Genomic DNA, 26,812 nt, shown 5'->3' with positions numbered 1-26,812 from the left:
AGGAGTAGGAACACACTGCCCTCTGACACAAAGGAAGGAAGGAAAGAAGAAAGAATGGGTGGAAATAAAGCAAGATTCTGAAATGTGGAAGCGAGAAGAGTTGACTGAGCTTATACTTGATGGTCTGGATATCAGTGAAAGAGGAGGCAAGGTGAGTTGTTGAGAGTAGGGGTGTATGGAGTGTGTGTGTGTGTGTGCGTGTGTGTGTGTGTGTGTGTGTGTGTGTTTGTGTGTGTGTGCGTGTGTGAGAGAGAGAGACAGAGACAGAGAGACAGAGAGAGACACACAGAGCAATAGAGAAAAAGGGTAAAAAGAGAGGCAGAGAGAAAAGAGAGACAGAGTGTGTTTCAGATTCAAAGATAGAAACGGAGAAGCTCAAAGGATTGTGGAAAGGAAAATATTGAGATTAGACACTGTGAAGAATAAAATAGGGGTGTCAATGAGTTGGGATTTAGTGAAGGAGCTGAGGAGATAATAAGATAAATAGGAATTTTGTGGTTATGATTTCAAAATGTATTCCCTTCCTCCCTCAATCTGGCATGATAGCAGTACCATGGAACCTCTGTGGAGGAGAATGAAGTTGTCATATGCACCTTCCTCTATCTGGAAGCAGAAAAGGCTTGATAATTTGGGGTTTCCACATATAATTTTAATTTTTTCTCCTTGATTATGAGAAAGCAAGACTTAAATTTTTGCCAACAAAGAAAGATAAAGCCAAGTGACATCCCTGTTATCTGATAGCAATGTGCAATTCCTATTTACACAATGAAATCACGGAGTGTGACCAACCACTTCCTTCTTGAGGATTAGTAAGAAGAATGGGATGCACAGAACCAGTTATTTCCTCTTGACCATCCATAAATACAGAAGCAAAGAGTTCTGCCTCAAACATCACAAAGAAAAGGGAAGAAAACCCCAAACCCCACAACAAACTACCCTGGCTGAATAGTAAAGTTTGCTGATCACTGAAGGTACAGAGAAACTCTCCAGCTCATGACCAGAACTTATATCACTCCCCATCTGTTTCCTTCAGGCAGCTAGAAATCCCAAAATATGGAAATGGAAGAAATTAATCTACCTCCTTCCTCTACAACAGTTTTAAACCTTGAAAGAGAGACCAGGAAGAGAGAACTTTTAACTTTAATCTTTAGTTCCCAACACATCCTTTCTATGGGAAAACAGTTGATCTGCACAATTCGGTCAGTCTCCATTTCCCTGCCAATCTGATCTGTTACTTCTGGGTCTCGGAAGCCCTGCGGCAGATCAGAAGAGCTGTGGAAACTTGAAGCTGTCTGGGTGGAAGTCTGTAGAGGTGAGCAGCAGGGCAGCAGTGTTTGCTTGGGGCTTTAAATCCTAACCCAGCTGTGAACAAATCTAGCTTGACCAGGCACAATCCCACTATCTGGAAATCCAAATAAAGAGGAAAGCTGTCTCAGGACCCTTCCCCTGTGGAGTAGAGGGGCTGCTGGGAAGGTCAGACCCAGGGCAGACATCCTGCTGTGTAAACTGACACCTTGGGACCCTATAGCAGCCAGCCAGTCTCAAAGTGATAAGCACCTGGGCCAGATGGAGGGGGAATGGAGAGGTCTTCTTGGTTAAGCCATAAAGGAGTCAGAATGCACTGAAGATCAAGATTGGGGGTGGGGGAGTGGAGGCGCAAATGCTGATAAGCAAGGTAGTTAAGAACCTAAGGTTATAATTAATTCCCCTGTGCATGAAACAGTGGATGGACTTGAGACATTTTACGTTTTCCTCACATTGTGATTTTCCTTTCCTTTTTCCTACTAGTATATTTAGAGAAGTTAGTTTCCATTCAGGTAATTAATAAAGGATCCTTCCGTATTTGCGGCTAATGTAACAACAGGCTCTGCAGGACCAGTGAGGCTGCTAACAGAGAACAGGAAATCCTTGTGCTGATGGGGGCGAGGCAAGGTCATCCTGGCAAATCTTAGTTAAGTCTGATCTGTAGCCCAGACTGCAAAGGGCCCTCCATGAGGCTCTACTGCATAATTCTAGAAGAGACATGGGGAGAGGGAGGAGAGATAGGGAAGGGAATGTGTTGGGGGGAGGGGGGAGTTCAACTAGCAATTCTTAAATCTTATAATATAATATAAAATTAAGATTAGGGATCAAATTTGCAATTCTGATTGGCCCCAGGAATCTTCTTCAATCCGGATTGTGTTTGTCAACTTCACTGCCTGCTTGTCACTGTTAAACCGCCACTGTGCTTTCTGAATCAGAAATCTAGTTATATTTAATTAGCACAGGCATCTGGGGTTTCTGATACACAAAGAGTTATTAAAGTAACAAATCTTTCTAAAATATGCTCTCCATAAAAGAATGTATTAATTTATGCAGCCACAAATTTTTATCATGAAATAATTAACATGAAAACTGCAACCATTATGAATTTTTTTTCCTAATGTAATTTATACATGAATTTCCCCCCAGACAACCATCTATTCAATTTAAACTTTCCGGGGGGTGGGGATGAGAAGTATTGCATTTTCCCCCCCTCCCCTTCTATTTAAAGGCACAACTTTTAAACTCCTGCATTCATACTCTAAGTTCAAAGATTTGCCTGTTCTTACAAATTCTAAAGGCATCAAAATATAACCTAGAGTTAATGAAAGAAAATTAGCATAGTCAGGTCTCATATGTTGGTGAGGTTTGAGTTAAGGAAAACAAACAAGGCTCTACCCTCCCCCCAAGACATTCTCCTTACTAGACTGGGTCACTGATATTTCAAATTCTCCTACTGAAGCTTCATTCCTTTGAATTAAGACTTTGTTCCTGGTTAAAAGGCAAATACTCATGTCTGGGGTAACAAAGTAAATTGTCATTATCAGTCATCAACATCTTAGTACAAATTAGAGTCCTTCCCTCCCTGACAATTTGGAGGCCACATTTTAATAGAAGGCAAGGTGGGAAGATGAATCCAAGACATGGGATACTGAGGGTAAGGGATGGAGAAGTGTAATCCATTAGGCCAACCAAGGGCACAGAAAGAGCAACGAAGACCACGTCTGTCTGCTTCACAATTTTAATGGCCTTGATCAGAAGGAATAATAAGAATAATGACAATAGTTGACATACAGTGCTTTAAAGTTTACAAAACACATATTCTCTCATTTCATCCTCACAACAACCCTGTAAGGCAGGGGTCCAACAGGTATTTTCCCCATTTTAAAGAATATAAGAGTAATGAATCATCCTCTTTAGGCAATCCCCACTGCTATAGGATGCCTCATTGAGACAGGAGTCTAAGTTATAGAAAGATTAAATAACTTACAAGGAAGAGTTCAGCTAGGTGGTGTACTATATAGAAAGCAGGGCCTGGAAGTCCTGAGTTCAAATCTGGCCCCCACCACCAACTAGCTATATGACTTGGGCAAGTCGCTTGACCTCTGTTTGCCTCAGTTTCCTCATCTGTAAAATGGATATGATAATAGCGCCTACCTTCTAGAGGTGTTGTAAGAATCAGGTGAGATAATAATTGTAAAGCACTTAAAAAAGTGCTTGGCATATAGTAAGCACTATATAAATGTTAGCTATGGTGATGATGATGATGATGATGATGATGATAGAGCAATGCCATGGAGAATTTTTGTTTTGTTTTGTTTTTTTGAGACTGGGTCTCATTATCTCACCTAGGCTAGAAGTGTGTCAGTCACCAGCCAGACCTCACTGCTGATGGGCAGGGAAGCTTTGACCTGCTCCATCTCCAACCAGGGCTGGTTTGGCCCTCCTTAGGCAAGCTGGTGCTCCCCTTGCTGAACCAGGGAGGCGTTCCACACATTGATGCTGGAGTTAGTAAGAATACCCGACTGGCTTCTGCCCTACTGCAGCTCCCAAACTAAAGGGATCCATCTGCTTCAGCTGACCCAGAAGCAGGAATCATAGGTGTGCACCACATTTGGCTTCCAGAGAGTTCTGAATCCTCATATACTTTCCCTAGCCACTTTTTTTTTTCTTATACTAGTCACTTCCCCCAACTTTTAATATTCTTAATTGCCTGTGTGACCTTGAAGTCACTTTAATTCTCTGCTAGTTTCCCCATCTGTAAAATGAGGGATTTGGACCAGATAGCCTCTGAGGGCCCTTCCAGATCTAAAACTATGATCTTAGGATCTTTCTCACACGTCCAGTCCAAAATCTGGCATTAGCCTGCATCCATGAGAGGCTGAAAGAATCTTCATTGACAAACTAAAAACCACAGAGATACCATGGCAGTAGAGAAAGAAAATATGAGGCAACTGGAAAGAAAAGTTTGCTAGGCAGGAGCATAATATGTGTGTGATGTGGGGGGTTGGGACGGCTTGTGCTCAGCATCAAAATGGCCCTGGAGTGCCCAAGGTCATACAACTAACTAATAAGTATCAGAAACTGGACTTGAACCCAAATCTAGTATTCTTTCCACCATATCACATGGTTTTTAGTTTGATAAAATGGAAAGTCATATCAAAACCTTGCGATCTCTCCTTTAAAAATATTTTAGAAAGCCATTCTTTGTTCATTAATCATCAAGGAAACTAAGGATGTGTGTAAGGATATCTGATATCTTTTTTCTATGAGTGAAAAAGGACTTTAGATTGTAGGTTTAAAAATCAATGTCAGTCAATGTGCCATTCAGTTTAAGATTTACACAGAAAACCAACTGTCTGGTGAGAAGCCTTTACTCATAATTTACATGAATCTTAAAGGCCCTAATTATTAAACAGGTTACAAATCTCAGAAAATAAGAATGGACCAAGGAGTAATTATGGTAATGGTGACAATGATGATAAGATGGTGTTTCCCTGTCTCACTCAGGCCCAAAAGTTCAGTGGCCACTCATGGTCTTGATCCCTCTGTTGACAGACACATACATTTTGACCTGATGTGGGCCAGGTTGTGCCTCCTTAGGCAGGCTGATGGCATCCTTCTTTTCCTCACCTCCTAGGGGGCTTGCCATATTGGTCCCAGACCTAGTGTAGACACATGACTGGCTTAGCTCATTGCAGCTGAGAACTCTGGAGCTCAACAGATGAACCAGCTTCTGCCTCCCCCAACAGCAGCATGTGCTACCATGCCCTGCTCACAAGTACTTACAAAGCTTGATAGAATCACAGCTGGAAATAGTAGGTGAGGATAAAGAGAAGAATCAGCTGGAATGATTTCTGGAGTTGAACTATATTAGTAGTTTTCCTAGAAATGACCGTGGTAACTGAGGTGAACTAAAGAAGAAGTCTGGAAATAAGTATTGCTGGGATTAGGGTATAAGTGATGGTCCCAAATCAAGGGAAACTGGATATGGGGTGGGAGGCAGCCCTTGCAAAAACAAACAAAAACCAGGAACACCTGGGGTATATTAAGGAAATGAGAGAAGAAGAGAGACAGAGACAGAAAAAGAGAGACAGAGAGAGAAAGCAAGCTGACTATGTAACAACAGTGCTAGCTAGGGGAGGACGTGAGGTAGAGGTGGCCTGAACATCTCTAGCCGGTATGTCCCACTATTTCAGACACAAATATTGAAAACCAAACTCATGCACTTTCCTCCAAAGCCAGCTTCCCTGAGGCTCAAATCCTCAACATCCTTGACGCCTCCCTCATTTCCCATATCCATTCAATCACCAAGTGTTACCAGTTACAGGCCTTCCTTCTCTTGTTCAACAAATATTTGTTGAGTAGACCTACTATGTACAAAGTACTGAACTGAGTGTTGTAGGTCTCTGACATCATTGAGATTCAAGTTTAGTAAAGGAGGTAAGGCAAGAACATAGATAGCTATATAGTAACAAGGTCTTCTTATACCCCTTTGTAACACCATCATGTGGGCATGAGGGCTCACACATAAATAAGTGCTTGGTAAATCTTTGGGAGACGGGGATGTGAGTATACTGCAACATTCTATCAACCAAGAATTGTTGTAGGAGAGAAGTGGTATCACAGAAATAATCAGAGAAGGATGTGACTGGAAAAAAAGTGTGCTTGTCACATGGCAAAATGTTGCTGTTCAGTTGTTTCACTTGTGTCTGACTCTTTGTGAACCCATTTGGGGTTTTTTTGGCAAGGATACTGGAGTGGTTTGCCATGTCTTTCTCCAGCTTATTTTACAGATGAGGAAACTGAGGCAAACAGGGTTATGTGACTTGCCCAGGGTCACACAGCTAGTAAGTATCTGAGTAGCCCGGTAATATCAGGTATAAGAAGGTCCCAGCACATAGGCGTGACCTTATGGAGTACTGAGGGAAGGAAGAGGAAAAGAAAGATACACAGGACAAGAAGGCATGGGCGGGTTATGATTGACATTGTTGGTGGGAGCACTACCATGAATTGAGACCCCTGTTACAGGAGATCTCAGCATTAATACAGTTTACAACTAGTCTTTGCTAGATTATTTATCTTTTCTAAGACTCCTGGTTACACATGGTTATATAACCATGACAAAATCACTTTTTCCTGTTTGAGTGTGTCTTCTCATCTATGATATGGAGATAACACCATGGTAGTGAAATAATTCTGAACTTTCAACTTACCCAACTCACTGGATGACAATGAGCTTTACAAAAGTGGTTTTTAATGTGTTATTAAATATTAGTTATATTATGATTACTATATTGTTGTTGTTCAGTTGTATCTGATTCTTTGTGACCCCCTTTGGGGTTTTCTTAGCAAAGATGCCGGAGGGGTTTGCCATTTCCTTTTCCAGCTCATTTTACAGATAAGGAAACTGAGGCAAACAGGGTTAAATAACTTGCCCAGGGTCACAACACTTAGTAAGTGTCTGAGGCTGTATTTGAACTCACTCTATCCACCTAGCCCAATGGAGAGGGAGACATGTAAATAATTCAGAATAGTAGATAATCTAAAAATAATAGCTGCCTTTAGAAGGCACTGAATTGCCATTGGCTCTGGAGTCAGCAGACTTGAATTCAAATCCTACTTCTGATGCTTACTACTTGTATAATCTTGGGAATTTCAATTAATCTTCTTAGGTCTCAGTTTCCTCATGTGTAAAATGGGGCAGTTGGTCTAGATGGCCTCTTAAGCTCCTTCCAGCTCTAGATTTATGATTCTATAAGCAGGTGGAGACAGATTTGCCTCTGTACCCGATCTCAGCCACCTCCTCAAGCTTGCCTCTTCTACCACTGGCCAGAGACCCAGCTGGGCGGCAGGCTCTAGGAGGGACATCACAGCTGGGCCATTGTGCACACTACTTCCTCTAAGTTAAACCCAGGAGACAAAGACAAGGTTTTATTTTACCCTTAGAAGGGAAACTCATAAAAACTGAGCTGAAAAATAGTTACCAATCCTAGTTCGAGAATATCTCCAACTGGCATGCATTGCTGTATACCACAAACAGCTTACATGATTGAAGTCACAGCATGGATTGGAGCTGTGTGTAACATAAAACTCAACTTGCAAATATTATTAGGCATGTGGACCAGCTGTCAAGTGTAGCTGATTAATCCCTTACAGACACATAAGTATGCAGTGCATGCCGCCTACAGCATGCATGAGTGGAATGCACACCCTGGCACTGCTGTTTGAAAATATCAGTGCAAGACAAATCTGTGTGACAAATTTTATAAACAGCTGGTATCATTCAAGGTTGCTTGAATCTCCTGAAAAATGAGGGCGTTTCTTCCCCAGTGATGAATATTAAAAGGTGCTTCTTATAAAAATAACTCTCAAATAAAGAGGTAGAAACAACTGACTTGTGATTTGTTTTCCTTCTTTTTTTTTAAAGAAAAAAAGCTCACTAACTACCTTTTCCTGAATCCTTACATTATCTTAAAGTGGTTTTCCCAACCCATTTGTTGTTTTATAGACAAGATTGGTCATTTTATAGAAGCTCATGGTGGTTAAGGAACTTGTGAAAAGTCACGCAGGTGATAAGCATCACCCAGGATTTGAACTCCGGTCTTTTCACTTCAGAGACATTGCTCTTTCCACGGTTCCAACCCCATTTCCTTTACTCTTCTCTATCCAGACCTTTCCCACCAACATAAACCACATTTTCTCCATTTTTTCCTGTTGATCTCACATATTTCCTTTCTTATGATGTCTGAACATTATGTTTCTTCTCTTTCCAATGTTCTGGTACATTTACAGTTGTTTCTTTAATTTTCCTCAGGCTTCTATTCTTCTTTCCCTGCTCATGAAAGACCCTATGCTTCTTTTTTCAATTTCACCTCCAATTAGTCCATTTCTTCTCATTTCCTTTTGTTTGGTGACAAGCTTGAAGACATTGTAAAAGGTTCAGAAGCTTCAGGTCAAGTGTTGTTTGGTGTAGAGGAAAGAGTCCTATGACCTGGGTATGAATCCTGGCTTTACCATTTTCTACCAGTGTAACTTTGTGTAAAGTCACTTTTCCTTGTAGACCTTGGTTTTTCCCACCTGCAAGATGAGGGTGTTGGAGTAGGTGACCGCTAAGTGTCCTTCATCTCTAAAATTCTGTGAACCTGGCAAAGGACGACTGCAAATGTCATGTAACTCCCTCAGGCTCAGTGTCCTCCTCTAGAAAATGAAGGGGGTGGATTAGATGACATCTGAGGTTCTTTCCATCTTTAAATCTACGATCCTACAAGTAGACCAAGGGAAAAATCTGTCTCTGCACCCAATCTTGGCCACCTCCTAGGCTTGCTGCTTCTGCCAGTGATGTGAGACTCAATTGATTGATTGTGGAATGAGAGTGTGGAAATGGATAGCCAGTGTAGGAATAATGGGGGACTGGGAGAATGATGGGGGGGGCTGCTGAATCAATGTTGTGAATGAACTGGACATCCTTGAATAGAGATGGGATGATGTAGTATGCTTTGCACAGTGCCTGGCACATAGAAGGCACCTAATACATGTTTGCTGAATTGAATTTGATATGCCTACAGAATCAGAAGACTGGGTTTAAATATCAACTCACTTCCTAGCCATGAGACTTTGGGCAAGTGACTTTTCCCTCTCTAAGCCTCCATTTCCTTATCTGTAAAATAGAGATAATAGTATTGCATTATCTAACTCCCAGGGTTATTAGTATGTGGATCATAGGATCATAAATTCGGATCTGGAAGGAACCTTTCCAACTCCCTCCTATTAGAGATGAGGGGAACTGTCTTTAGATGTCGGTGGCAGACTTTGGATTTGAAGCGAGGTCCTCCAACTCTAAATCCAGTTCTCTTCCCATTGTATCCCATAGTTTTGCTTTACCACAAAAATAAGATCATGTACACAAATGCTTTGTAATATTTAAATATCAGCTTAATATTATTATTAGAAGTCAATAAACAACTCTAAACAAGAATAATATTTAAACCCATCAACTACATATGTGGACATATCCTTATCTTTGATGACAACTGACCCTAGAATCTACCTGTTCATGGAGGGTCCAAGAATATTTGACTATTTTAGAATGAATCCACTTAACTGTACTGTATTAGTACAGCGTGATGGGGATGAGAAGAGCTATTGCAAAAGAGGGAGTGGGGGGAGGAAGGTACAGGAATACTGTCCCTCCTTTTCCTCAACACCACCCAGGAAACAAGTTTTAAATACATCATTCTGGCTACTCTCAGTCTTGAAGACTCAACACAAAGATAGATGGTCTCTTTCATGGAACAAGAAGACTGGCCATTTTCCATCTCTTTCACAAACCAAATATTTATGCTTAGTAAACTTTCCCTGACTTGAGGCAATCGTGATTTGAAACCTTAGCCTCTGGGTAAGCTCAGGAACAGTGTTCAGGTTCTAATCCTGCTGGTGTTTCCTACTTGACTGCTCACTGTTGTCCTGCCTAGCTCATGTGCTTCAAGTTCACATTCCCATTTCTCCCTAGGGCTGCCAACTCTAATCGAGGTTGCCTGTCTGCTCTGCTTAGAGACCAAAACGCACCATCTGGCCTCAGTACTGGGCTGTGCATACTTGGCTAAAGAATGAGAGCCTCCACATGTTGGGAAAATCCAAACAGCTGACCTACGTGTATTTTAGTAGTTTTGTAGCATCTGTACCAGTCAGGATATTAGCTTGACGTTTATCCTTATAGCATCAGACTGCTAAAGCCATTTCCATCCTTGCACCCATATTATGGAAAGAGGTAGGGGGTTGGGAACAAGAAATTAAATAACAATAACAACAAAAGAAAAAAAATCTATATGAAATTCCATGTAGATATTTTCTTTCAGTGTAGCCCCCCCACTGTTCATTCTTGCCTGGAATTGGAATAGGACCTCATTTAAAATGAAGGAAATCATCCCCTCCCCCAAAACACAAACCTTAAATTCCCTAAGAAGAGGCCATCTGTTACCCCAAACTGCATATGGTAATGAAGTTGTTTAATAGAAAATTAATTGACAAACTAGAAAAAAAAAGTGATGCTGGCACAGCCCCCAAGAGTTGTCTCTCTGGTATCTCTTTAATTAGAATACCTATTGGGTTATATGTTGGAGTCATTAAGTATTTAAAATACCAGTTTGGATCTACCTGTGCTGGAAGTTTGTTTCCATAAATTTCACTTGGGGAAGGACAGAAAAGGATGAGAGAGGGAGGCATTTCTGTGGGTCCACGATGGGAATCCACAGATCCCTTGGCCTTTTGTAATCCTTTTATTCCAAAGGCCAAGGTGCTCAAAGGAAAAGCAATATGTGATTTCAAAATTAGCCAAAGGGTCAGCCAGCTGACCACCCACCAGCAAGCAATTTCTCTTCCTTTCTAGGTTGAATATACAAAACTATATTGTATGGGGGTAGGGATGGAGATGATCAGTTCAGCAAAAGAATTCTATTTTTAAACTTTGTTAATGGTTTATTTAGGGGAGTGGAGTGGGGATAATAATAATAATAATAAATAACAATAAAATAGCTAACATTTATATGGTGCTTATTGTGTGCTAGGGACTATGTTAAACACTTTACAATTGTTTCTAATTTGTTCCCTACAGAAACCCTGGCAGGTAGATGTTCTTATTATCCCCATTTTACAGATGAGGAAACTGAGGTCAACAGAGGCTAAATGACTTGCCCAGGATCACACAGTGTTAAGTGTCTGAGACTGAATTTTAACTCTGACCTTCCTGACTCCAGGCCCAGGATTCTGTCCACTGTGTTATCTAGTTGCCTATAGGGCTATAGGGACCAGATGGGAAGGAAAAGGTAAATGAAATAATGGGGTAGTTGCAATAAAGGGTCTTGATAGAGTAACAGGTTAGAAAGTGACTGTTTAAAAAGAAACCATAATTAGCAATCACACCAGGACTCACCTTGTCTGGCTGTGTATTCATTGTCTTCAATCAGTCTGGCTAATCCAAAATCAGCAATCTTGCATATGAGCCCATTCCCCACCAGAATGTTTGCAGATCGCAGATCTCTATGGATATAATTCATTCGCTCAATATAAGCCATGCCTGCAGCAACCTGTTAAAGCACAACAGAGGGTGAATGGATACACGCCCATGTTTCTCTATTATGGGCATGTCCTACACAGGATGCCTGCTGTCAATCACACGTACCTGTGCAGCCATGTCCACCAGGTTAGGCAATTTCAGGGCTCTTCCTTCTCCATCTTTTAGGAAATCCAGCAAACTCCCTAAGAATGAAAAGTGCCATTGCATCCATTTACTATGAAAAGCAAACTGAAACAGAGCTAGAAGGGTTCTTTTCAGATAGGATATAGATACATGGAGAGAACAATGCATTCATTTCAAACAATTTAATGGTTTATACAAGGAACAAAGATGTACTGAGCAAGAAAAACTTGTGAATAGTTTTATCTCTTCGGACAAAAGGATGGTGAACCCAATGGTCAATAAGCTGTAGCTAAAACTCAACTAAAATAAGTTTACTGGCAGAGTGATTACATATTATAATCCGCCCCTGGAGGCAAGAAACCTGGGTTTAAATCCTGGCACAGACACTAGCTAGCACATAGATATTTGGGGGAGGATTGTTTCCCAGGAACCTCCAAGTGCCACAGGAATATTAAGTTATTATTATTTGTATTAGATCTATGATTTCATTAGTATAGGAAACTTCTAACAATGAAGACCAGCCCCTGATCTGCAGCTTATAGTCTTAGTGAGTTGCCTGGGGCACTGAGCGGTAAGTGAGCTGGCTAAGGTCACACAGTCACTATGTGTCAGAAAGAGAACTCAATCCTAGGCTTTTTTGATCTGTGCTATTGCTGTTGTTATCATTATTAGTCTTATTCATAGGAGCATGGGACAAACTTCATGGCTCAGTTCATGCCTGCTGAACACCGAGCCAAAGAGAAGAGTGACGGGGAAAACTGCAGCTTAGATTATTTACAAATTTAAGTTAAGAGAGTATTCAAATTTATATATGGTGGAGTGGGCATTCCCTCTTAATTAGATCATAATCATCTGAACCTTAAATCAGAAAGCTAAAATCAAAATAGCCAAAGCTTCAGAAGAGTTATTATAAATGGGCCCAAATAGGGTCAGGGATAATTTCAAAAACTGAAATAATCATTTGCAGAGGCCACATGCCTGCAATGGTCATCTTTTATTTTTTAAGCTTTAATCACGGAATACAAGTTATTTATGAAATAAACCCTGGAGACAAGGGACAGAAGATCTGCCAGGAAAAAATAAATCAAATCTTTTTTGAAAGAAAGCACTTGGGGTGGGAGGGGGAGACAGAACTACAGTGTCTTCTGATGTAGAATGTCTTTCCTTTTGAGACCTTTTGTTTCTTATTTGGTTCACTTATTTTTCCAAAACAAAGTAATCCTTGGCCTCACCCCCAGCAATACTGCTTTAATTATGAAAAGAAAAAGAAAGAATGCCCTTTACACTATGCCCTGTATTTATCTGTACATTTAAGAAGGTAGCAGGAGGAAATATGAGGGGGAAACAGTGAAGGCCGCATCTCATTTGTCTTCTACTGCAGTTTCTTTTTTTAAATAATTTATTTTATTTTTAATTTATGGAATAAAAAAAGCATTTCCATAACATAGCATAATAAAACAGATGATTGCACATGAAACTGCAAATCTATTATGTACAACTTGCTATTCCTTTTAAATATACAAGAAAGTTATCATGTAAATTTCTTTTTTTTTTTTACTGCAGATTCTAATGCAAGGTGCTCAGGACTGCAAAAAAAAAAAAATCAAACACAAACAGCTACATCCAGATTAATCCAGCAGGCCTAGTAGTCTAAGTAATGGAGTCCTGGGAAGAATTGGAAAATTCTGAGCGCCAGCACTTGTAGGTAGAATCCATTAGAATGTGGAAGGACATAGGAGACTCACAGTAACAGCCTGAACTGTTTTAAAAATACTTTTCGCTGATGAACACACAACTGGTGCCTTCCTGATGAGGATAGTAGATTTAGGCAGAAACCAGGAGGCATGCGGGCAGACAACTCCATTTTTCTCACCGTACCAATCCCCCATCTATGTCCCAATGAAATGAGAAGAGGGAGAACCATTACTCAACCTTTATTCATGTATTCTGTGACAATGTAGATCGGCTCTTCAGACACCACGGCATAAAGCTGGACCAGTTTATCATGTTTCAGTTTCTTCATGATCTGGGCTTCCTCAAGGAACGATTCTGGAGACATTGTGCCAGGTTTAAGCGTCTTGATAGCCACTTTTGTATTCCCGTTCCAAGTACCTACAGACAGCCCATTAACATGAAATCAAAATGAAAGATCTTCTGGTGGGAAAAATGATTTTTTTAAACTAATAACTATTTGCTTAAAACAACCAATTACCAGCTTTCCCCTTCCACAGCACCCTCTTCCCCACAAACAAACCCTATAAAACTCCTGAGGAACAAAGACATTTACAAGGATTCTGTCAAATATTTTCAAGAGAAAAAAAATCAAAACTTGTTTTCATTTATGGGTTATAACTGAATATGCATTTCTTTCACCACTTTCTCCATTAATTTGGTTCTGACAGGCCCACGTGGTTAAGTGCTATTTTCCTTTTCTGTTTCATTAATGTGAAAGAGAAATCAAGCTGAAAACCTTGGCCCTTGCATACATAATGACCATCAACAATGATGGAAGTATTGAAGCAGGTGTCACTTAACCATCAGCTGTTCCAGTGATAATCAGGGTACTAACCCTCCTTTCTGTGTTAAAGCAAAGTCTACTGTGTGGCTATTCTAAGCTCAGATATTTTTTCAGAAAGCACTTGAGTGCTAGGGGATGTATGAATTTGGCTGAGAAATGGCCTTTGGTTCTCAGTGGTCTAAAAGTATTCCTAATTCAGGCTTTGGTAGCCCCATGATTGGGTCTTTTTTACAGCTGAATCATCTATGAAATGAAGCACTGATTAAAAAAAACAAAACCAAAAAATGACCTAAAGTCTACTTGTACAGGAAAACAATCCCCAGATTTCACGAAAGCTCAACCACAATAAGAAAGTGAATTCTATTAATGAGGCTGGAAAAATAAAAAAAAAGCTACGAGGTAGGAACTAAAATTAATATTTAAATTTGAAATAAAAAATTTAGTAAATGTTCCTGATATTCAAATAAGGACTCTGATACACAGCTTGGGCCATTGGTTTTTATCAATCTCTTCATCTATAAAATGAGAGGAGAGGGCCTGGACTAGATGATCTCGGAGGTCCTTGCTAGCTTCGTGAGTCTGTTTTAAGTCTTATGATTTTTAATTGCCACTATACAGAAGGGACAATTTTTTCCCTGGGTAATTATATAGCTGCTTATTTCCAAACAGAAAAAGAAGACTGATTTCAGTGAAACTGTAAGTACTTATATAAATAAGTAATTTGGATAACACCAGTTTGAATTTAAAAAAATATATATATTCTATTGGGGCAGCTCTATTACTGAGGTAGGAGTCTGGTTCTTATTATTACAAAATACAAAACACTGGGTCATAAGCTGAGAAGTAGAAAGTGATTACATGGCAGAATCTGTTCTCTAAAAATACATGGGAAATTTGAAAGTTTATGCAACATTCCAGTATGTTCCAGGTAATAGCCAATAATTTTCAGTAGGCTAGATTTTCCTTTTTTCTAAGACATGCCAGCAGTAATTGAGTTAATTACAGAAGCATTCTGTAATGGTTCTGAAATCCCAGAGACAAAGCTGCTCCTGGAACGGCAATGGGAAATGAACTTATAATGGCATGTATAGAAATTTAAAATGTACTAATTTAAAAGTTTAAAAATCCATTCTCTTATGGAGGCCTAATTCTTTTTGCGTGTGTGAATGATTCTATTAAAATCTTTGGGCCCTAGGCCTCATAAATAAGATTTTTAAATACCTTGTAATCAAAGTGCCAATTAGGATCTTCAGAGGAATGCGGTCTAGCCTCTGCCTCCCGAGACTGAACAAGACCACTCCTACACCAATGCAGGTCAATGTATGTGTGCATGAGAGGCAATGTGGTATTAACAGATTATCTGTTGGACTTGGAGAGGCCTGGGTTGAAATCCTGCCACTGATGCTTAGCAGTTTTGTGATTGTGTGCAGATCACTTAATCTCTCTGAGCTTTGGTTTCCTTATTTGTCAAATGGACATAATAATTTGTATAGCACTTACCTCACAGGACTTTTGTGAGGCTTGAAGATGATAATGTATGCATAGAATGAATCAAACTTTAAAGTGCTCTATGCATGTCTGATACAATGATGATCAATCACTCAATCAATAAACATTTATTAAGTGCTTACTGTGTGTCAGGCACTATACTAAGTGCTAGGATGATGATGCTATCTATTCCATTTTAAAAGAGCTCTGAGAAAGAAGAATCCACTGTCAATTAAGGATGCTTTACGTTCATCTCAGGTGTTTGTCAGTGGAGTACAAACCTGCAGACAATCTGTAGGCAAAGACCCCTTGAACTGTGCCCTATCATGTACAACTAAGTGAATGAAAATGGAAGTCTTTTCTCTAGGGCACCTTCCATTCTTATCTCTTAGGAGAAAAAGATGCTTTAATTCTATACTGTTTTCCTGGCCAACAGTTCCTACAATGCATGGGAGTCATCGATAGAAAGATGAGCCTGGAATAATGAGATCTATGGATGTCATCTTTGGAGCACCACAACCCAGAGCAGCCACGCTCTGCAAACTATGCTTCTGTGGCCCATTTATTCCATTCTTCAGGGTGTCCTAGACAAAGTGGATGAATATGCTCGTGTTGGTATGTTTCTGTTCAAAGTCTTTCTCCCAAGTTGCTCTTAAGGGGCATCCAAAGCAAAACACACTCTCTGCCTTACCAAACCACACTTCAGCGAAACACCCCTGACCAAGCTTCTTCTCCAGTAACAATGAATCCCGTGCAACTTCCCATGCATCTTTAGCCAATCCAACGGTTTGTGGAGTACAACTCGAGGCAACCACAGTTAAGTTAAAACACAAACCATCAGCTTTCTCTATAGGAAAGGGAATTAATAAAGAAAACAAAGTTCTTACAATACAAAATTATGCATGCAATGGAAAAGATGGAAGGTGATTTGCCCTTCGGTACATTCCTAGTCAGAAATCGAGAGCGGGGACTTTATGCCAGCTTTCAAAATTACTTTCTTCCTTGCTTTATTAATTGAGGTTCACCATTACAATAAAAATCAAGCCAATTTCCCAAAGTGAAAACTCACATAGAGTACATAAAATTTTGGATTTCCTGAAATTAAAAAAAGCTCAGTGTCTAAACATAGTCTCTATCACCCAAGTATTCGGAACTTTTTTTTTATTACAGGCTGGTCATAAAGTGTTCTTCCTCCACCTTCCATCTTTGGTACCTTATTTCCCCAAAAGGGAAGATAATAATAATAAAATAACTGAGTTACAGCATACCCATCCATACTTCCCCAAACTGCCCATTTCCCAGTCTCTTGATCAACTGAAGGGATTCACGCGGAATTTCCCAGACATCTTTGGTTTTGACAGACAGATCAGTAAGCCTCGGCATTCCTTTGTGACAGGGAACTACTAAGCGGCAGCAAAGGCCTGCAGCTCTCTCTGAAGGAGCAGCGACGGAGCCAGCAGCCAGAGAGGAAAAAGAAAAGCGTCATACGTGAAACAAAACATTCACAACAAGTATATAAACCCAACACCGTGAACAACAGCTACTCACAACAACTGGTATGTCAGCAGGGTGCCACAAGCATCTTGGGCGGGGGTGGGGTGGGAAGATTAGAAATCACACACGGAAACACATTTGTGTGAGATACAGCAGAGAAAAATGTAAATTTGTCATGGGCTTCCCCCTCCCCCCTCTCATTCAATCCTTAAAGGATGGCCAATGACTTTGAATCTGATTTTCTGCTCTCTCTAGGTAAGATGGAAGGCTTCAGCTCCAGATGCTGATTAGATACTTTCTTGGAACCTTGAAAAGACATCCTTCTGTTTTAGCGGAGGCCATAAGTGGGCAGATGGCACCTTTGATTTACATGAATACATTCCTCTCTCTTTCCCTCTCCCTTCCCTCAATCATTAGGCCTCTGCTTGGAAGACCGGGGGGTCCTGTGTATTCTGAATGAATATATTTATAACTACAACTCTAGTGTTAGAGCTTACGGTTTTACAGAACAGCAGATTGTTCTAAACTAATAGCATGAAAAACTGCACCTGGGGCATGGGGAAAGGAGGTCAGACTTCACTAGTCATTCTTTTGGTATTCAAACAAAACTCTACACAGAATTTGAGAGTAGAGTGTATACCGCTGCTGTCTGGGACACTATGGTCTGTTATTTTGCTTTGAGGTTGGATTCATATGTAAGTCAAAACAAGAAGCATTTATTAAGCGCTTACTATAAGCTAGGCTCTGTGCTATAAAATCACAAGTGGCCTAGGACAGGGAAACACTGGACTGGGAAGGCATGAAAAGTCAGAGAAAGAAAAGCTCAGACAAGTTTGAGGATGTGAAAACAGAATGTGAACACAGTGAAAATGAAAATTAAAAGCAGTGATTAGAATAGAGCTCAGCAAACTATGGCTGAGGGCCAAATCCAGCCCAGTGGGCCAAGGGTAGCTTTTTACATTTTTAAATACAATAAAATTTTATTTAAACATGTAAAAAACATTCTTAGTTTCCTCCAGTACAAAAACAAGTGGAGGGTCTAGTTTGCCAGCCTCTGACTTAAAAGACATTTTGAGATGTGCTTTTTCTTGGCTTGTAGGTTATAATTGTTGTTCAGTTGTTTTCAGTCATGTCTGACTCTTTGTGACTCCCATTTGGGATTTCTTGGCAAAGATACTGGAGTTTCCTTTTCCAACTCATCTTACAGATGAGGAAACTGAGGCAAACAGGGTTAGGTGACTTGCGTCACACAGCTAGGTAGTGTCTGAGGCTAGATTTGAACTTAGGAAGATGAGTCTTCCTGACTCCAAGGCCAGCACTCTATCCACTATGCCAACTAGAGTGCCCCGTTAAGCTATAATAGTGGTCATCAATACCAACTTGGAACGAGGTCTGTAGAGCAGAGATGTCAAATACTAGCTGGTGCAGGAACCAGATTAAAGTGTAATTGGGAAATGTTTAACAAAATAAATAAAAATATAATACAACATAGATAAAGTTCATTTGTGATTTTCTAAGGCAATATGTGGCTTCAGGTATCATTTCTATTTGAATTAGACATCACTACCATAGAGAACTGTCCTAAGGATCTATGCTTTTAGCATTTTTTAAATCAATGACTTAGATTATGGCATAATTAATTGACAGGCCTCTCAAATTTACAGATGGCACAAACTGTAAGAGAGATTCCAATATGTTAGATGAAAGGGTCAGGATCCATAGCAGTATCATGACAGGCTAGAATACTGAGCCCAATCTAATAAGATTACAGGGATAAATGCAAAGATTTACATTTGGGTTCCAAGAAAAATCAGCTTCTCATGGGGAGTATGGGGTGAGGTAGGCACGGCTTAATGTCAGCTGGTTTGAAAAAAAAAATTTCAGTCTTTGCAGACTTCAAATTAAATGAGTCAACATTGTAGCCAAAAAAGCTAATGTGATCATAGAATATATGTTAAGACAGGTTCAGGGTCCAGAACTGAGGATATGATAATAATGAGATGGCAAATATGGGAAATGACCTTTAGTTTAAGCTTTGTAGTGAATGTCAGCAGCAAAAGGAAACCGGTAAAACAGGAAAAAAAATAAAAACATATTGGACAGTCCTATCTTTTGCTAAGAATCTAGATGACAGACTGTAACTTATTCAAATGTAGCTAGCACAAAGGGGTGGGACAGGCTGATAATAATGATATTTTAAAAGATCCAGAAAATTGAGAACAGCCAGACACAGCTGTCTTTTTTCTTTCTTTTTTTTTAAATGGAATAAGGTCCTGTGAAGTTTGGGTAGGAATTAATTTATCTGACTATACTGTAAGGTCAGACTTATGTAAACGAGAACAAGAGAAATGAGGGGAAAAAAGAGGCCATGGAAAAGCAAGTCTAGCTTAAGATTTTTTTTTAATAAGATAAAAAATTTTTTCTGCTGGTTTTTATAAGACTGTCTCCTTTCTCATCTTTACGATGCTGTTAAGGTGCCTTCTGCAACATGTTTTCAAAGAATCAAAACACCAGAGACTCTACTATGCGGCTGATATGTGGTTATAATAAAATAGATTTCAACATTTATGAATCCACATAGCATCTGGGCATTTCAAGTGCATTATTTAAACTCAGATACTCTGCTCTATTTTCCTCCTCCCTCCCAAAATTATTCTCATCAAAATTCCCCTAAAGCAAAAGTATTCTTTGGGGAGGGGGCAGAGAAAGGTGGGGAGGGCATTCAGACCTGTGATTTGATTGGTAGGGGCTTCCTAGTATTGAAACCTCCTCCACTAACTGCAGATCAGCAACTCACTTGTAACTTATATTTCAAGAGAGTTGCCTTGGGGTGCTGAGAGTTTAAGCAACTTGTCTTTGACCATACAGCTAGCCTTCCCAACTCCAAGGCCAGCCTTACATCCTCTATGCTCACTGCTTCTCTTCATCAAGATTAATTAATTAATTAATTAATTATAAGCTTTCTGCCATATACAAGGGGGGGGGGGAATGGGTCTCATCAACCAATACCACTTAAAATGTTTTTTTTTTAATTTATCCAGATGCTTGTTAAAGCCTGAGACCAACAGGTATACAGTTGGTGCTACTGTGTGATGTGTTGAAGAAGTGATGAATGTGAATGGGGCAGCAATTGTAGGAGTAATGTCTTGGTGAAAGGTAGGATGACCACCAGGCCTTAGAATGGTTCAAGCTGTATGTGTGGGTCAAAAGGAACTGCTAGCTGATTATTTTTAATTAATTATATATTATTTATATTCAAAGAGACTTTACTTCCAAGTATTATCTGGACAAAGATGATCAAAAATGCTGCCATATACAAGTTACTTTCCCCACAGTCAAAAGTTGTCAATTTTCAGGTACACTAAAATTAGTAGCACTATTGGAGGGTAAGATGTATAATTTTAAAAGTAATTATCATTTGCACCATTATGGTGAGATGACTTTAAGTTAGCTTAGAAAAGAAAGCCCTTTTGGGGACAGAACACTACTTTCAATGGGTTGGAAAATTAGTCTTGTCAAGAGAACAAGATCTGTGTGCACAGCAATTACGGCAGTAATGTTTTGTTTAAAGCAAGGCCTAAAATTCCATACTTGGAATGGGAGTCATCCTTACCATCTTATTTCTGTGGTTCCTGAGTAGGTTAACTGAGGTGCTTGTGGAAAGAAAAGCACTTTGGAGATTTTAGGACAAACAGCTGCAAAGTATTTCCACTGTTTTCTACTCTGGTATCCTGAAGACTTTACAACAGTATGTGAACTAATATCGTAGGAAATTTCTGAAGACCCACAAGTGAGAAGAAAGCACGGCTTAGCTAACTCTGCCACAGAGGGTCCTATCACATTGGGCTGGCAAAGAAAACATTCTCCTCCCGGTGCAGCAGAAAGTGTGAAGTCACTAGAGCTGGAGTAAGAAGAGCTGAGTTTGGGTTTTGCCTCAGACAATTACCAGCCATGTAACAGCAGAGCAAGTCACTTCAACTCTCGGAACCTCAAATTCTTCCTATGAAAAATGGGACTAATAATATGTGTATTCCTACTTCCAAGGGTGGTTGTGAAGAAAATGTTTTTCAAGGCTTAAAAGTATTATATAAATGTGAGGGTTTTAAAATAGTAGTAGTAGTAGTAGTAGTAGTAGTAGTAGTAGTAGTAGTAGTAGTAGTAGTAGTAGTAGTAGTAGTAGTAGTAGTAGCAGTAGTAGCAGCAGTAGTATATACCATAACTTAAAATTTTTCCCTCCCTCACCACTACTTGGGAACTAAATAGCAGTGAAATTACCTGAGTAATGCTGGACAAGCTGCTGAAGAGTTTCAAATTGGGCTCTTGTTGTGATATAGTAGCCACCGTTGTCAAGTTTTCGGATCTTGTAATGTTTGACATGGTCTCCTTTCATATCATCCCAGTCACGGATAGAAAGTGAATAGGCACCTGTAAAATGTGCATAGAATCAGTAGCTGTTGTCATGTTGGGGATTTACTTTTTGTTTTTCTTAAAGACTCATTTAACTTATTTTGATCATTCAGCAAAGACAGACACATGTACATATACTTTTTAATCTTTCTATCTCTAACACTACCTTTCTCTTATTTTTATCTCTAACCCTTTTTCTTCTGTCTCTAACGTTATCTCTCTTCTATTTTTCTATCTCAAACCTTATCTTTCTCTCCAATCTTTCTGTCTATAATCCCATCTTCTATCCACTCATTCATTCATCATTACCTAAACCCTTTCCCAATGCAAAAAAACCCTACCCAATTTACATTCTAATCATTTTGTTTTACACCTCTCTAGTGTACTGATATAATATTTTGTCATGCATGTCCATAATGCTTGTTATATCTAAATATGTATTATGTATAAATATGTATGTGCACATAAATATGTGTGGATACCTTTTATGTGCAGAGAGAACACTGTACTTAGCTCTTAGCATAGATATGAAATATGCAGCCTTCCTGAAACTTAGAGGAAGGGGAATAAGACATATGCATTTATCTATTTATCTATCTGTCTCTATCTACATCTATATAGATAGTGTGTACACACAATACATGCATGCACATATATATACATATATGCACATATATAATGAAACAAAACGAGATAACATGTAAAGTATGTTACAAACCTTAAAGCGCTATATAAACATTAGCTATTATAAATATGCATATTTTGTATTATATATGTTATATATATAGTATGGAATGGAATAAGCATTTATTAAGTGCTTACTAGATGTCAGGCATTCTGCTATTTCAGGCAGGCTCTAACCATCCTTCATTGCATTCTCTCCTTACCAGCCTTGCTAGCCACAGAGTTCATACCTTCCTCCCCATTCCAGTTGTGGAACCATGATCAAAACATCTCTTCCAATGTTGATGCAAAGATGTGTTAATTTACTCCTCTATGTCCCCACTCACCATCCCTGTAACTTTTGGGACCAAAGTGCCCCTGTCTGGACACTACTGGCCTCTGTGTATGGTTGCCTTCTGTTGGAAAATAACCTCTTTGAGAAGAGGGACAGTTTTTACTTTTGTATCCTCAGTTCTCAGTACAATGCTTGGCATATGGTGCTTAACATAAGATTTTTTTATTCCTTTATTTTTTCATTCATCCATCCATTCTACCACTGCTTTTCCTTTGCAAAGGTAGGAAAAAACAAAATTAGTTGAACACTGTGCAGTGCTCATTCTTCTAAAATAATCCACTCCTGATACCTTCATTTTATGGTCGAGGAAAGTGAAGACTAAGAGAAGTGAAATGATTTGCCCAAGATAATTAGTGGCAGAGCCAGAATTCAAACCCATGTCCTCTGACTGTAAACCCAATATTCTTTCCAATGCACAGCACTGCCTAAAGGCTTGCCTCACTTTTCTAACTGTATTACTAGGGCTTAGCATGCTGCTGGCACATAGCTTTACTAAACACATTCCCATTCCATTTACACAAGCTGAGAATTATCACTCAATCTGCATTCCCTTCTCTCATGGCTAAGTATCATCCAGGACAGTCATAGTCTATCTGGTAGATGAAGACAACGCCCAAATAAACTAAAACCTCCATTTATCCAATTAATTACAATTTCCTCCCTCGTGCCAAACATTTTACATGAACCTATAACCAATAGCTAAATTGACTGACTAGAGAGATAAACACTCGCCTACCTTCCCTTGTTCACCTCTTCTTAAGGCTGCTAATGAGTTGTGAATTAATAAGGAAAAGGATGGAAAGAGGAGAAGCATATAACCAGGAGGAGGCCAAATACTACTCTCCCTCTGCCAACAGAACTGTACTGTTGTCTGAAAAACCAAGAGTTTCTGAAGGGAGGTGAAACTTAACATGGCCCAGAAGTTCTATGATTCTATATTCTTTGCATGGATAAAGCCACATAACAATCAATTAATAAGCACTTATTAAATACTTAATATAAGCCTGGCACTATGCAAAGAACTGAAGATAACAAAGAAAAAAATAAAAAAGAGTCCCTTTTCTCAAGGAGGCTACATTCTAATATCCCTGACCTTGGTAAGTGGTTTGCCTGAAGGGTGGTAGCAGAGGGGAATGCCTTCATTTTATACCTAGTCCCCTACCCATTCTAATTATGGAGTCCAAAAAAACAGATGAAACAACAGAACTGACCTTTTTTGATAGTATCTGTTTTTTCATTCTTATATAATAGAAAGTAAGCCTTTTTTTAAACCTCTTTCTCTTCTCTAGATTAACCTGAAGAAACTGAATAATGACAAAGCAATTACTTCTCCTAGTCATCATACCTTTGGTGGTTTCACTCTCCCGGATAAGAAAGGTACCTCGTGGATTTCCAAAGGACAAGAGTTGTCTTTCTGCATCTTTGCGGCCAAGTTTTCCAAAGTACCACCTTTAGGAAAGTAAATGGGAACAAGGAAAGAAAATATTTAATCACTCATTTACACATCCGAATCAGAGTAAACTCTCTTGACTTGAGTGAGTGGATGAAAGTTGATGAATCTCTGAATATAAATCCCCTTCTGGTAGGTCTTTCCTGGTGTTTTTGGTGTCATTCAAGTCTTTGTTTATTTGGTAATCATGCCTGTTCTTTTTCAGCCTTTCTTCGTCTCTCCTCTGCCCCCTACTCAGCTTCACTGTTAGATTTAATTTTCCACAGTGGTTTTATAGTTCTTTCCCAGGATTTTTAATCAACACAAATTGCAGAATTTATGAATTCTTCAGGAGATCTCCCAGTAGGGAGAGACCCCTGAAGTAAGTTCCATTTACGACATCAATAGGTCCTAGGGAGTTGCTTGAGACACACTACTCTACATGACCTCTTGCATCAAGTCATTCTTTAGAAATCAGCAGACTCGAATGGTAGTAAAATGTTCTTCCCCTTGAAAGATGGTAAGGAACTAATTTTTGTTAAAATTCCTATCTGCCAGGGAGATTACACTACATGTCAGCCATATCTCAATATTGTTTTAGACTATTTAAAATAACTAGACAGTATAAGGTTGGAATATTGCTGTTGTGTAGGAAATGATGAGCTGGTGGATTTAGAAAATTATGGAAAGACTTGGACTTAGCAAAGAAGAGGTTATCTACCCTCAGAGAAACAGAGGACAAACAAGAATAATATAGTCTTATATAGATCCATATGAATGTATATGTCTATATATGAGTATGATTATAGATATCTAATTACGTGTAACTGTATATATGTATACACACATGTATATATGTATATGGGGGTGTATATGTATAGATACACATACATAAATATATAAAAATATTATCTGTGCTTAATTGTAGCCTCTTGGGAGGGAGAAGATGGGGGAAAAAAGAACAAAGTAAAAAGTACACAGCAGAGAATGAAAGAAAACTTACAAGGAAGCAAAGAAAAGATGGACAGCTCTGAACACAGTGTGTAGTATTTATTATATAGGCTTCCTTGAAATGGAAATTTATTGCTGTATATTTTGAATCTTCTCTTACATTCCGCTGTGCACATGACAATGCTTTGTTTTCTTTCCATTTTGTATTTAATTAAGTTCTAATATTTAACTTCATAATGTTTCTTTTTCTTTTCTTACTGTGTATTCACATTTTAGTATTTAAGTTGAAAAAATTAACTAAAAAAGTACAAAGAAAGGGGGGAGTAGCTAGGTGGCACAGTGGATAGAGCACCAGCCCTGGAGTCTGGAGGACTTGATTTCAAATCCAGCCTCAGACAGTTGACATTTACCAGCTGTGTGACCCTAAACCCTAATTGCCTTGCAAAAAAAAAAGTCTTATCTGCCTACACCAAGGCAGGGATCCTATACCATGTGAAAATGAAGCTGTACTGTTTCTGGGGTCAGAGGGTCTTAAGTCAAATCTTGCCGCTGACACTTACTGCCTATGTGACCTCAAAGCTTGGTTTCCTCATCAGTAAAATGAAGCTTTGGACTAAATGGCCTGTAGGGTTCCCCCCAGCTCTAAATAAATCTATGATCCTATGTTCCCTGGCACTTAATCTGTGAACATAATTATAATTCCATGGGGAAAACCAAAGCAAACCGAACCGAAACCCCCACCAAAAAACCAACCAACCAAACAAAAAAAACCCCAACTAAACCTAGATAGGCCTTGGAAAATGTAAAGAAAAAAAATTATTCAGGTAAAACAAAAATTTTAAACTCAAACGCCAGTTAAACTCGAAATAGATTTATATGATATTTTCAGTAGGTCTTCTTGCCCACACACAAAAAACGTAGAAGCTATAGCTAGCTCAAGATTATCGCTTACCTTCGATGCTTGTTTTTATGGGTCCCATCTCACCCAGTAGGTATTAAGTATTTAGTGAAACAAAGAATATCTAGTGAACATCTGAATTTTTACTGGTCTTAGGTCCCCTCCTGGATTCAGCTATAAGAACATTCTGGGATAATTGGGCCCTTTTATTTGTGTCTGCATTTTCTGCAGGCTTTTTTTTTTTAATCAAGTAGTAAAGAAATTTTAATATCCCTTTTGCATAAAAATTCTATATTTTAGGATTATATTTTTTTAAGCTTTTTTTTTTTTAATTTTTAGGCAACTGGGGTTAAGTGACTTGCCCATGGTCACACAGCTAGTAAGTGTCAAGTGTTTGGTCTGAGGCTGGATTTGAACTCAGGTCCTCCTGACTTCAGGGCTGGTACTCTATCCACTGCACCACCTAGCTGCCCCCTAGGATTATATTTTAAAGGGATGTCATATCAAGTAACTCAGTGACCTTTGTTGTACCATTTTAAATATATTTTTTCCTGTACTGTCAAATCTTATCACAGTTCAGTTAGTCAAAGTTTATGTAAGGAAAGAGGTACACTTTGGGGCATGAGTTACATTTATTTATTAATTGTTGTGAGTATTGCACCAAGTGCTAATAAAATGAAAGGAAGAATCCTACAGAATTCAATAAATAGTCTACCTATAGGAAGAATTTTTCAAATATTTAAATATGATAAAGCCTGGTTTCTATATTTGATATTTTTGAATTTTGGATATATCTGATATCATCATTTCATTGATGAAAGTTCTTCCCTCCCCTAATGTAAACTACAAGTCCTCCATACCTTTTTATCCTGTGGGACTCTTGTATATGGTTGCCTATAAATCCTCATATAATCTAACCAACATATTAAAGACCTTTTAATGTCTCCTGAATACTAAGTGTACCACTCAGGCCATGTAACTGTTTTTCCATACAGGATTTACTTGCCTTTTCTTGTCACAATTAACCTTCGTTAATATAGTTTATACCACTTCATTCTAGACACTAGCTTAACAAATTCCAATTTATTATACCTGCATTCTGCCAATTG

General features: G+C 39.0%; 1 protein-coding gene and 1 long non-coding RNA gene across 7 annotated transcripts in view; one reads left to right on the top strand and one right to left on the bottom strand.

Annotated features, from left to right (window-relative positions):
- FYN (FYN proto-oncogene, Src family tyrosine kinase) overlaps positions 1-26,812 on the bottom strand; it is a 309,834-nt gene that overhangs the window by 44,442 nt on the left and 238,580 nt on the right. For 4 of the 6 annotated variants that reach the window (XM_021008092.2, XM_021008091.2, XM_078155188.1 and 1 more), the window contains 6 exons: positions 23,771-23,874; positions 21,276-21,425; positions 16,775-16,939; positions 13,433-13,612; positions 11,483-11,559; positions 11,234-11,387 (listed from right to left, as the gene is read on the bottom strand). In XM_021008092.2, the coding sequence (XP_020863751.1) occupies positions 11,234-11,387; positions 11,483-11,559; positions 13,433-13,612; positions 16,775-16,939; positions 21,276-21,425; positions 23,771-23,874 (830 nt within the window). Of the gene's footprint in view, positions 1-11,233; positions 11,388-11,482; positions 11,560-13,432; positions 13,613-16,197; positions 16,354-16,774; positions 16,940-21,275; positions 21,426-23,770; positions 23,875-26,812 lie in introns of all 6 variants that reach the window. The other 2 variants (XM_021008095.2, XM_021008096.2) reach the window with 2 other exon arrangements.
- On the top strand, positions 16,908-23,802 carry LOC144457558 (uncharacterized). Its single transcript, XR_013486968.1, has 3 exons — positions 16,908-17,062; positions 20,042-20,156; positions 23,715-23,802. It is a non-coding gene; the product is annotated as an uncharacterized LOC144457558 (long non-coding RNA).

The sequence above is a fragment of the Phascolarctos cinereus genome, unplaced genomic scaffold, assembly GCF_003287225.1.
Source record: "Phascolarctos cinereus isolate Bilbo 61053 unplaced genomic scaffold, phaCin_HiC Scaffold_5;HRSCAF=322, whole genome shotgun sequence".
Classification (NCBI taxonomy): Eukaryota; Metazoa; Chordata; class Mammalia; order Diprotodontia; family Phascolarctidae; genus Phascolarctos; species Phascolarctos cinereus.
This window is presented reverse-complemented; position numbering and strand designations above follow the sequence as displayed.